General features: G+C 38.6%; 2 protein-coding genes across 6 annotated transcripts in view; one reads left to right on the top strand and one right to left on the bottom strand.

The window, feature by feature from the left end:
* Positions 1 to 12,254, top strand: part of zgc:112083 (uncharacterized protein LOC550461 homolog) — a 28,264-nt gene extending 16,010 nt beyond the window's left edge. For 2 of the 4 annotated variants that reach the window (XM_062059977.1, XM_062059975.1), the window contains exon 10: positions 8,746 to 9,346. In XM_062059977.1, the coding sequence (XP_061915961.1) occupies positions 8,746 to 9,148 (403 nt within the window). In that variant the 3' untranslated portion in view covers positions 9,149 to 9,346. Of the gene's footprint in view, positions 1 to 8,745; positions 9,347 to 12,172 lie in introns of those variants that run through there. The other 2 variants (XM_062059973.1, XM_062059974.1) reach the window with 2 other exon arrangements.
* LOC133658211 (uncharacterized) overlaps positions 8,589 to 12,806 on the bottom strand; it is a 29,092-nt gene continuing 24,874 nt past the window's right edge. For both annotated transcript variants that reach the window (XM_062059978.1, XM_062059979.1), the window contains exons 4-5: positions 12,308 to 12,401; positions 8,589 to 12,245 (exon numbers count right to left, since the gene is read on the bottom strand). In XM_062059978.1, coding sequence (XP_061915962.1) covers positions 11,770 to 12,245; positions 12,308 to 12,401 — 570 coding nt within the window. In that variant the 3' untranslated portion in view covers positions 8,589 to 11,769. The remainder of the gene's footprint in view (positions 12,246 to 12,307; positions 12,402 to 12,806) is intronic.

The raw sequence follows: 12,806 nt of genomic DNA on the forward strand, positions 1-12,806 counted from the left end.
GTTTTGATCAGTGTGGTGTGCTAATGCCAACACAGCACACACACTTAACCATCCAACCACAAGGCAGACTCTAGGCCAGGCCTGGGCAATTATTTTGACCCCGGGGGCCAAATTTAGAGAAAAAAATGTGTTTGGAGGCCGGTATATCTGATTTTTAGGAACACTAATACAAAACCTCATAATAATGTCTGATTGAATGCTAAAAACATTATGACAAACCGCCTTAAAAAACGGAATGGAATTTACATTTTTTTTACTGAATGAGACACCCAGAATGTACATGAAAATGAATAATGTGGGATTAACAATATTATTTATGAAGGAAAAAACACTGAATATTGACAACATATGAACGTCACACCCCCTCTCCATCGACATATTTTACAATCAAGCGAAACGCAACAAAAATGCAACAAACACAGCGAAATATGAACGCGAAGGGTAAAAAAAAAACCCACCTACAATCTGATACATCTGATATATCACTAAGCTTTAGAACTTTGTTGTAAAAATCTCCTTCCGCGTCTGTCCCTGACACCCACATTGCAGGCTGGTCGATCTGGAAACACTCTGTGGAAACGCTCCCCACCCACACTGCTTGATGCCTGTCTGAGCTGCTGTGACTTAGATTACCATAGTAACTAATTAGATTACCATAGTAACTAATTAGACTACCATAGTAACTAGTATATCATGCAAAAGCGCAGATTCCAACCATTGAAATACTTTGTATTAGAGATGTCCAATAATATCACGCTGCCGATATTATCGTCCGATAAATGCTTTAAAATGTAATATCGGAAATTATCGTTATCGGTTCGGAAATGATCAGTATCTGTTTCAAAAAGTAAAATGTATGACTTTTTAAAACGCCGCTATACATAGTGGTACACGGACGTAGGGAGAAGTTCAGAGCGCCAATAAACCTTAAAGGCACTGCCTTTGTGTGCCGGTCCAACCACATAATATCTACGGCTTTTCACACACACAAGTGAATGCAATGCATACTTGGTCAACAGCCATACAGGTCACACTGAGGGTTGCCGTATAAACAACTTTAACACTGTTACAAATATGCGCCACACTGTGAACCCACACCAAACAAGAATGACAAACACATTTCAGGAGAACATCCGCACCTAAACACAACAGAACAAATACCCAGAACCCCTTGCAGCACTAATTCTTCCGGGACGCTAAAATATACACCCCCCACTATCCCTTACCCCAACTCAACCCCGCCCCCCCAACCCCGCCCACCTCAACCTCCTCATAGTCTCTCTCAGGGAGAGCATGCCCCAAATTCTAAGCTGCTGTTTTGAGGCATGTTAAAAAAAAAGAATGCACTTTGTGACTTCAATAATAAATATGGCAGTGCCATGTTGGCATTTTTTTCCATAACTTGAGTTGATTTATTTTGGAAAACCTTGTTACATTGTTTAATGCATCCAGCGGGGCATAATAATGTGTTAATTCCACGACTGTATATATCGGTATCGGTTGATATCGGTATCTGTAATTAAGAGTTGGACAATATCGGAATATCGTATATCGGTAAAAAAGCCATTATCGGACATCTCTAATTTAAATACTTTGTATAGTTCAAGACTTACAGTAATTTGAAAACATTACCTCACATCATAATGGCAGCTACAGTTTCCATCTTAAAGATCTAAAAAAATAATTTGGGAATGTCCGGCGGGCCAGATTGAAAAGATTAACGGGCCTTAATTTGCCCAGGTCCTTCAAGCCCCAAATCTCACATGAAAAAACGTGATTTCAGAAAGGAAGAACTTTAACAAGCAACCATCGGACAAACAGGCAATATAAGTGAGGACAGACTGATGGCGGTTTTGGGAATTCTTTTGAAAAAAAAAATCCAAACTGAAGAAAATCATAAAGACTGTGTGAACTTTATTAGGGTTTCCGAGGGTCATTAAAAAGCATTAAAAGTCATTAACTGGACGTTGCGAAATTTCAGGCCTTAAATGGCTTTAAGAACATTAAATCGGATGTCCAGAGGCGTTAAAACGTTTCATGCAATTGGCAACAAAAAAAAGACAACAAAACAAACCACCCGACCCAGTTTTTCCAATTGGGGAAAAAAACTGCACTTCAAGATGTTTTAAATATATTGAAAAAATTAATGTTGAGAGTCCATTTTATTTTGATGTTTGTTCATGTATTTAGGATAAGTATTTTCTTCTGTTATTATTTGTATTAGCTTGTGCGTGTTCTTTACGAACAAAACACAGACGTTGTGTCGTGTGTTTACCTTCCACAAGACGCTGTAATCGCTGGCTCTCCAGTGTTTGACGGCGAACCTTCTCTCCCCATACTTGTCTTCTTTCTGGGTTGTGGGGAAAGCGATGTAACAGTTTTCCACAATTCTTGAACATGAAAACCATGCTGCACGTCGAAAAACTAACGAGGAAGCACCACAAACACATAGGATCAGATCATTTTATTAGCAGTCATGGCGCCCTGTAGTCACGTGAGTGCCTTGTGATCAATCATTAAAGAGATCGCCTAAACCGAGTTGGCCTTACTCTCTTTATGCCAACACGAGGAGTTTTGTCAGTCCGGACACATTTTAAACCAATTACCGGAAAAAATCCACTCCTAACACAACTTAGAAGATGTACAAACCCCGTTTCCATATGAGTTGGGAAATTGTGTTAGATGTAAATATAAACGGAATACAATGATTTGCAAATCCTTTTCAACCCATATTCAATTGAATGCACTACAAAGACAAGATATTTGATGTTGAAACTCATAAACTTTTTTTTTTTGTTGCAAATAATAATTAATTTAGAATTTCATGGCTGCAACACGTGCCAAAGTACTGTAGTTGGGAAAGGGCATGTTCACCACTGTGTTACATCACCTTTTCTTTTAACAACACTCAATAAACGATTGGGAACTGAGGAAACTAATTGTTGAAGCTTTGAAAGTGGAATTCTTTCCCATTCTTGTTTTATGTCGAGGTTCAGTCGTTCAACAGTCCAGGGTCTCGCTGTCGTATTTTACGCTTCATAATGCGCCACACATTTTCGATGGGAGACAGGTCTGGACTGCAGGCGGGCCAGGAAAGTACCCGCACTCTTTTTTTACGAAGCCACGCTGTTGTAACACGTGCTGAATGTGGCTTGGCATTGTCTTGCTGAAATAAGCAGGGGCGTCCATAAAAAAGACGGCACTTAGATGGCAGCATATGTTGTTCCAAAACCTGTATGTACCTTTCAGCATTAATGGTGCCTTCACATATGTGTAAGTTACCCATGCCTTGGGCACTAATGCACCCCCATACCATCACAGATGCTGGCTTTTCAACTTTGCGTCGATAACAGTCTTGATGATTCGCTTCCCCTTTGGTCCGGATGACACAATGTGGAATATTTCCAAAAACAATTTTTGAAATGTGGACTCGTCAGACCACAGAACACTTTCCCACTTTGCATCAGTCCATCTTAGATGATCTCGGGCCCAGAGAAGCCGGCGGCGTTTCTGGATGTTGTTGATAAATGGCTTTCGCTTTGCATAGTAGAGCTTTAACTTGCACTTACAGATGTAGCGACAAACTGTATTTAGTGACAGTGGTTTTCTGAAGTGTTCCTGAGCCCATGTGGTGATATCCTTTAGAGATTTATGTTGGTTTTTGATACAGTGCCGTCTGAGGGATCGAAGGTCACGGTCATTCAGTGTTGGTTTCCGGCCATGCCGCTTACGTGGAGTGATTTTTCCAGATTCTCTGAACCTTTTGATGATATTATGGACCGTAGATGTTGAAATCCCTAAATTTCTTGCAATTGCACTTTGAGAAACGTTGTTCTTAAACTGTTTGACTATTTGCTCACGCAGTTGTGGACAAAGGGGTGTACCTCGCCCCATCCTTTCTTGTGAAAGACTGAGCATTTTTTGGGAAGCTGTTTTTATACCCAATCATGGCACCCACCTGTTCCAATTAGCCTGCACACCTGTGGAATGTTCCAAATAAGTGTTTGATGAGCATTCCTCAACTTTATCAGTATTTATTGCCACCTTTCCCAACTTCTTTGTCATGTGTTGCTGGCATCAAATTCTAAAGTTAATGATTATTTGCAAAAATGTTTATCAGTTTGAACATCAAATATGTTGTCTTTGTAGCATATTCAACTGAATATGGGTTGAAAATGATTTGCAAATCATTGTATTCCGTTTATATTTACATCTAACACAATTTCCCAACTCATATGGAAACGGGGTTTGTAAGATAATTGGGCATTTGCAGTCTTTGGTCAGAAAGTGGTAAAATTGTGACACAAAAAAATATTTTTGTGTGTACCCAGCTTAAAACAGAGGTATTTCTAGCAGTTAAAAAAAAAAGTTAATCGTGATTAATCACATTTTGTCTGTTGTTAGCTTGTAAATAATTATGATTAATCACATAATCACACATCCCTGCCCTTTGTACACACCGGAAAAAATTAAAAAGATGGTTTGACGAAAACAGACTATCTTTGAATCTCAGTAAAACTAAAATAATGCTATTCGGTAACAGTAGAAGGAAAAGTCAAACACAAATACACGGAGTAGATATTGAAAGGGTAAAAGAATACATATTTTTGGGTGTAATAATAGATGTATCTATGAAATCTCATGTAAAAATATACAACATAAAGTAGCAAGAAACACGTCAATAACGAATAAAGCTAAATATGTTCTGGACCAAAAATTACTTCATATTCTTTACTGTTTACTAGTGTTACCATATCTGAGTTATTGTGCAGAAATATGGGAAACAACTACAAATGTGCGCTTCATTCTCTAATGGTGTTACAAAAAAGATCAGTTAGAAAAATACATAATGTTGGATATAGAGAATATACAAAGCGTATTTATTGAATCAAAAATATTGAAATTCAACGACTTGGTGCATTTGCAAACAGCTAAAATTATGTAAAAAGCAAACTATACTCTGCTACCTAAGAATGTACAACAATTCTTCTCAAACTAAAGAGGAAAAATATAACCTTAGAGAAAAATCTAATTTAAAACATGTGTATGCGCGTACAACACTTAAAACCTTTTGCATATCTGTATGTGGAATTAAATTATGGAATGGATTAAGCAAAGAAATCAAACAAAGCACCAATATGATTCAGTTTAAGAGACTGTTCAAACTACAAGTGTTCACAAAGTACTAGAGCTGAAACGATTCTTCGAGTAATTCGATTACAAAATATATTTGCTGCCTCGAGGCGTCGTACATTTTTTTTTATGGCATTTTGCCTCGTTTAATAATTAGTAGTCAAAGCTTAAGTTTTGCACGGATTGTTTAGGTGTTGCGCAGCGTGTTTACGTCACAGACCATACGCCCCTGCACTGCACAACACAGCTCTTTTAAATACCGTACGCTTGAGTTTAGAAAACGTTTTCGCCAAAATAACTCGCAATGGCAGACGCCGCACAAAGCAGTGGACAAGAGCCATAGCAAAATGAGGGAATCAAGAAGCGATGAAAGTTATTCGGGTTATTTAAGTCATGCAACCACATGCTACTTGGATAGCTTGCACTTGCACCCACTATAGTCTCTGTAGAATGTAAGAGTGCCAAGTCCTTGTTCACAGTGGTAGCACTTGTGTGCCAAGTTGCTGTCAGCCATATTGGTTCTGAATATGAAGTTGCACATTTCAAATGCAGTATTAAAGGCACTACCTAATCCACTTTTTATGTTTGATATAATGAAAACGGTTCTTATTGTTTTATTTTTATTACTAAGAATATATTTTTACTTTAACTTTCTCAGCGAATATACATTTTTAACTAATTTTGTATATATATTTGTTTTCATCTCAAACATGTTATGATGGCAAAATGAACATTGATTACTATTTTGCATGCAAAGAATGCAGTGAACTGTATTGCATTCTTACAATTTTAAACTGTTGTCATTATTAATTGGTTTGTCTTTTTATATTGTTTATGTATTGTTGGCAGGTTGAAAACAGCTCAGCAGATTTGCGTGGAGAAACCAACGTTCAAACGGCACCGTATAATAATCATCAAAAACGCACAAGAGACAATAACTTTGTTTATACGGTCTCACACAGGGCTGTGAGCGCACCTGTTTTTATAAGCACACACAAATTGGCACAATCAACCACGGACGCATTTCAGCTGTGCGTGTCAGCCTTCAATAATGAAAACAGGCGTTTAGGAAATAAAAGACAATTAGGCCAAACGCAAAAATTGAGGGCACATCTTAACATGTATAATTAAACCTTAATTAAGCAAAAATATAATTTATTCGATTACTCGGTTAATCAATCGGGAAATTTGAAAGAATACTCGATTACTAAAATATTCGATAGCTGCAGCTCTACAAAGTACACAGAACAATAATTATGATGAACATCTTGAACCCTTTTTTTTCTTTTGAGATATAGATTATTTATGTATTTAATATTTCTTTACTTACTATGGTATATTATTTATTTGTTATTTATTTATTCACTGTTCTGTTACAAACAGAGAATAAGGAAATGGGTTAAAATTGCTAAGGTATGAAAAGGGGGTAGGATTAAATAAGCTCAGCTTCTTCCTACTCCTTTTCGGATGTGCAGTAATGAAAAACTGGAAATATGTGATGCGTTACATTGTATCGTATGCATGTTCGAAAAAAACTGAACTGAACATATGTTTTTTTATCTTTAATAAGTACCTTAGATCCTTTTTAGTATTGTCAACATGGATCATTTACTTGCTTTATTTAGGCTTTTTAAACAGCTCAACATAATGTGGACACACACTTTTATACACACACACTATCTCTCACACACGCTTCACACTTGTGACACAGGCCCAGTTAGAAATCAAACATACTATAAATGACAGAGACAATTCGGCGGGTTGCCTCCTCACTCTTCATGACAGTCTTGTGACTGTTTTGCCCGGCCCCTCGTTTTCCACAGCAATGATCTACCGAAAGATTGGAGCTGTTGATGCCCATTTGGCAATCTCTGTGAAAAGTTTGTTGTCGTCGTTCATTGTGGGCAGCTAGCTGCTGGCATTTGCGGCACAAATTGCTCCGGTGATGACTCGGCTCGCGGCAGTGGATACAGATGGCGGTGGTCCTGTCTGGAGGGCCACCTGCAGGGTTTTGAGAGTAGCCTTGTTTTTCAGTGTGCCCTTTTCTCCTGTGTGTTGTGGCAGTGGTGCATTTTCCTCACTACAGTGTGGGCACACATGAAAAAAATAGTGTTGTTAATTGTGTGAATGCTTTGGAGCATTCACACGTATGGTTTTCTTCACCAAAATTCATCTACAGTATTTATTCGTGTTCTTATTATTATTCTTCTCCAAAATTTGGCGCGTTCTACCTTCCACATTTTTCACCCGATTCAAACCGTTCCAACTTCAAACTGTTCAGCCTATTCGGGAATCGCGGGCTTTCCGTTGACAACTTCCAAAAATTCCCAGATTTCCCAGAATTCCAGGTTTTTCCGGGAGATTTTTCCCATTCAAAATGAATTGGCCATTTCCACATTTTTCAACCTATTCCAACTATTCCACCTTCAACATATTCCACCATTCTGGAAATTCGAACTTCCCTTTTTCCAAGTTCAAAAAAATTCCAGGATTTTCCAGAATTCCTGCTTTTCCAAAGCCCTATTTCCACCCTTTTTTCTGGCGACTACTCCTTCCACATTTTTCAATGCATTTCAACCGTTCCACCGTCAAAACATTCCTTTTAATCAGGACAAAAAACTAAGTTGTTTTTTGAACTGGAAAAATTCCCGGTTTTCCCCGAAATTCCAGGAATTCCGTAATACCATTCAACATATTACTACTTCAACATTTCTCCACCGATTTGAAAAATTTCAACACCAACCATTTTAACTCAGACTCATTCAAGTTTTTTTTTTTTTTTTTCAAAAAATTCCCACTTTTCCCAAAATTCCCAATTTTTTCGGAAATTCCCATTGAAATCAATGGGACATTCTTCAAAGTTCCACAACTTCCACATTTTTCATCTCATTCAAACTGTTCCAACTTCAAAATATTCAGCCTGTTCTCTACTTAAACAATTCTAAAAAAAATCCCGGATTTCCCATAATTCCTTTTTTTTTTGCATTTTCCCCATTCCAAATTAATTGGCCATTTTTCAAACTTCCACAATTCCCACATTCTTCAAACCATTCAACCCTCAACACATTCCACCATTCTGGAAATTCAAACTACCCTTTTTCCAAGTTCAAAAAAATTCCAGATTTTCCCGAAATTCCCTAATACCATTTACTACTTCAACATTTCTTGCCCGATTTAAACAATTCCAACGCCAACAAATTCAGCACATGGATGCTCCTAATAATTTTCAAAAAAAATCCCGCTTTTCCCCAAATTTCCAGGAAGTTCCCATTGAAATTAATGGGACATTTTTCCAAGTTGCACAATTCCCACATTTTTCAACCTATTCAAACCATTCCAACATCAACACATTACAGTCATCCTGGACATTCAAACTAACACTTTCCCAAGTTCCAGACCTAAGTCCGGTTTCCCTGGAAATTCAAACTCTTCAACATTCAAACTATTCTTACATTCATACTACATTCTGTCAGCATTTCACTTCAACTTCAGCATTGGAGCATTCACACGCAATTGCCTCTTCTAGTTAGCGTTAATGTTGTCAGCCTTGTAGTATTTTTGTAAGGTGGTGAGCTGAATTTCAAATAAGTGATTCAAGTGTTCTTTGCTCAGATACAGGAAAGATGTCGACGGCTTCTTGAAACTGAACATGGTGCGCGTGGAGACGGTGGAAGTGAGCAAAGAGATCATGAAGAACATGGCCAAGAAACCTCCCAGCCTTCGCAAGAGTCCGAGAACACGCAGCGAAAGAGCCGCTGCCACGCCCGACAGGGGACGTGCCTCTTCGCCGCCATCTTCCTCCGCTTCATCCTCTGCTTCGCCGTGCTCCTCAGAACAGTCGGCCAGCCCGCACGGAGGCGGCGACTCACCCGTCTACTGCATCATGAGCACCATTCCTCACATCGAGGACGAAGCTGGCGGGCCCGCACAGGAGGACTGTGAGGCCGGGGGGACATCTGGAGCCGTGCAGGCGCTGACGGCGGTGGCGAGAGGTCTGGGCATGGACGTGGTCTGACTCCTAACAGTAGGCTTACATCTTACTTTTTTTTTTTTAATAAAACAAAGCTGCTGCTTTACAGTGAGCAGTGACTCCTTTGTACAATATAATACAAAACAACATTTTGAAATGATCTTTTTTAATACATGTCACATTTCATCATTTGGATTATATTTGATTATTTATTGATTTAAATAGCTGTCAAACCCAGCACATTTTGGAAATTAAATTATATTTACAGATGTTTTTATGACATTTTTGTCAGTTACTGTAGTAACTTGGTAGTGTAGCTCGATTTTCATGGGACTTTAAATTTGGAATGATGGTGTCCCAGTTCAACTTTACTGTACTATACATAAAAAATGTACACAGGAAGATATGTGCACATTTGCAAAATCAATAGGGTTCTTGTTTTGACAAGTCACTGCACACAAAAAATCGTTGCGATTCGGATTCACCTGGATTTTAAATCGATTCATAATTTTCAAAAATTGATTAAAAATACATACAATGCAAGCCAAACACACCTTCTCTTCATTCAATGTGTTTTCTTTATTTTCATGACATTGTAGATTGTCACTGAAGGCATCAAAACTATGAATGAACACGTGGAGTTATGTACTTAACAAAAAAAGGTGAAATAATCGAAAACATGTTTTATATTCTAGTTTCTTCGAAATAGCCACTCTTTGCTCTGATTACTGCTTTGCACACTTTTGGCATTCTCTCGATGAGCTTCAAGCACACCTGTGAAGTGAAAACCATTTCAGGCGACTACCTCTTGAAGCTCAGTTAATTCACCTTTTTTTGTTAAGTACATAACTCCCCATGTGTTCATTCATAGTTTTGATGCCTTCAGTGACAGTGCAATGTAAATAGTGATGAAAATAAAAAAAACGCATTGATTGAGAAGGTGTGTCCAAACTTTTGGCATTTTTTAAAATGTTTTCATGCCGTCTCCTTGCAACCAGGAGATTTTCTAACCTGTAACGTGTTTTGAAAAAAGCTTCATTATAATTATTATATCAAATAATACATTGCAAGAATCGGTTTAAATCGAGAATACATTCTAAATCAAATCATCGCCCTAGGAATCGGATTGAATCGTTCGGTGCACAAAGATTCACAACCCTGCTAGATACTACATGCCTGACTTAAAGTGATTTAGAACAGTGTTTTCAAACCACTGTGCCGTGAGATATAGTCTGGTGTGCCGTGGGAGATTATCTAATTTCACCTATTTGGGTTAAAAATATTTTTTGCAAACCAGTACCGTATTTTTCGGACTATAAGTCGCAGTTTTTTTCATAGTTTGGCCCGGGGTGCGACTTATACTCAGGAGCGACTTATGTGTGAAATGATTAACACATTACCGTAAAATATCAAATAATATTATTTAGCTCATTCACGTAAGAGACTGGACGTATAAGATTTCATGGGATTTAGCGATTAAGAGTGACAGATTGTTTGGTAAACATATAGCATGTTCTATATGTTATAGTTATTTGAATGACTCTTACCATAATATGTTACGTTAACATACCAGGCACATTCTCAGTTGGTTATTTATGCCTCATATAACGTACACTTATTCAGCCTGTTGTTCACTATTCTTTATTTATTTTAAATTGCCTTTCAAATGTCTATTCTTGGTGTTGGGTTTTATCAAATAAATTTCCCCCAAAAATGCGACTTATACTCCAGTGCGACTTATATATGTTTTTTTCCTTCTTTATTATGCATTTTCGGCCGGTGCGACTTATACTCCGGAGCGACTTATACTCCGAAAAATACGGTAATTATAGTCTGAAAATGATGTGTTGTTGTTGAGTGTCGGTGGTGTCTAGAGCTTGACAGAGTAACCGTGTAATACTCTTCCATATCAGTAGGTAGCTAATAGCTTTGTCGATGTCGAAAACAGTGGGAGGCAGCGTGCAGGTAAAAAGGTATCTAATGCTTAAACCCAAAATAAACAAAAGGCGAGTGCCCCTAAGAAAAGGCATTGAAGCTTAGGGAAGGCTATGCAGAACAAAACTAAAACTGAATTGGCTACAAATTTAAAACAGAATGCTGGACGACAGCAAAGACTTACTGTGGGGCAAAGACAATGTACATCCGAACATGACATGACAATCAACAATGTCCCCACAGAGAAGGATAAAAACAACTGAAATATTCTTGATTGCTAAAACAAAGTAGGTGCGGGAAATATCGCTCAAAGGAAGACATGAAACTGCTACAGGAAAATACCAAAAAAACAGAAAAAGCCACCAAAATAGGAGCGCAAGACAAGAACTAAAACACTACACACAGGAAAACGGCAAAAAAGTCCAAATAAGTCAGGGTGTGATGTGAAAGGTGGTGACAGTACACCTACTTTGAGACAAGAGCTATAGTGATGCATGCTTGGTTATGGCTTAAAGTCATATCCAACAATTGCGACGACAACTCTCTACTGTTAACTGAGTTTCGTCTTTTAATGATTTCTGCTGGTGGTGTGCCTCCGGATTTTTTCAACACAAAAAATGTGACTTGGCTCAAAAAAGGTTGAAAAACACTGATTTAGAAGACTTCTGGCGTCCTTTCTCTTCTTAAATATTACAAAACTGTGAAAAATACGATTATAGCATGCGGCGGACTCAAAGCAAAAATCTTGGATGGCGGCTGTTGCCCAGAAACGGTGAGTAGCGGAGTTGGTGCAGGTGCTTCTCATCACCTGTAGGTGTGGCCCTGCTGAGGTGAGCGGGCCCCTGCTGCCTCACAATGGCGGGACAAAGACGTTGTGGCTCAGAGAAGCTGCCAGCAACACCATGAGAGCATTTGATCACATTGCAGTTTACACGGTCGCCCAATAGAAGAAGTTGATCACTTCGGTTCAGATGTTTAAATCTGTTCCCGTGACAGTACCAGCGAGCACCAGTGTGTGGCGCTGTCATAATCTGTGAGGATACTTGCTGCCTCATCTTCTTCATCTGGATGCAGGCGGCACTCTCCTGCTGCCTTTTCCACCTTTCTTCTTGCTTTCCTCCGTTGTCTCTCCAGCTCAGATCGGGTCCCGGCACCTGGCGCCTTCTTGGTCTCGTCTCAGCCAGCAGTCCAAAGGCAGAAGACGACGCTAACAACGGTGAGCATGGCACATGAATCGTAGTTCACTCATTACGTTCAGTGGGGACTCACCTGCATGAGGGTGTGTGAGCGAGACAGGTGGTCCAGGGGCAGGAACCTGGGATGTTGTGTCTCGATGGAGACGGTCATCTTTGGCTATGTTGTGCTTAACAACAGACAGTATAAAGACTCTTGAGTGTAAATACAATTGTGGATGCTTGCATTTAATTACTCAACTGCAGAGAGTACCAGATATTTAGCAGAGGTAAGTATTTAATCTAATATGCAATGTTATTGTATATATTTTTATAATTTCCCCTTCCCCAAAATAATATTTATTATAATAAATATGTAATGGACCTTCTACATGTTGCTAACTTTTGGCCTGACATTTGGTGGGGTTTTTATAACCATTTAACCTGCCATGCAAACTAATAAAACATAAATGCTAACAAAGCTAATAGCTATCATGGGAACATCTGTTGCTTGACTTAACAGTTGGTAAATGTCACTGTGATATGCATAAATGCTAAAATGCTGAAGCTAGTACATATCAATGCAGGGGCATCCA

This window comes from Entelurus aequoreus, linkage group LG10 (assembly GCF_033978785.1).
Source record: "Entelurus aequoreus isolate RoL-2023_Sb linkage group LG10, RoL_Eaeq_v1.1, whole genome shotgun sequence".
NCBI classification, from domain to species: Eukaryota; Metazoa; Chordata; class Actinopteri; order Syngnathiformes; family Syngnathidae; genus Entelurus; species Entelurus aequoreus.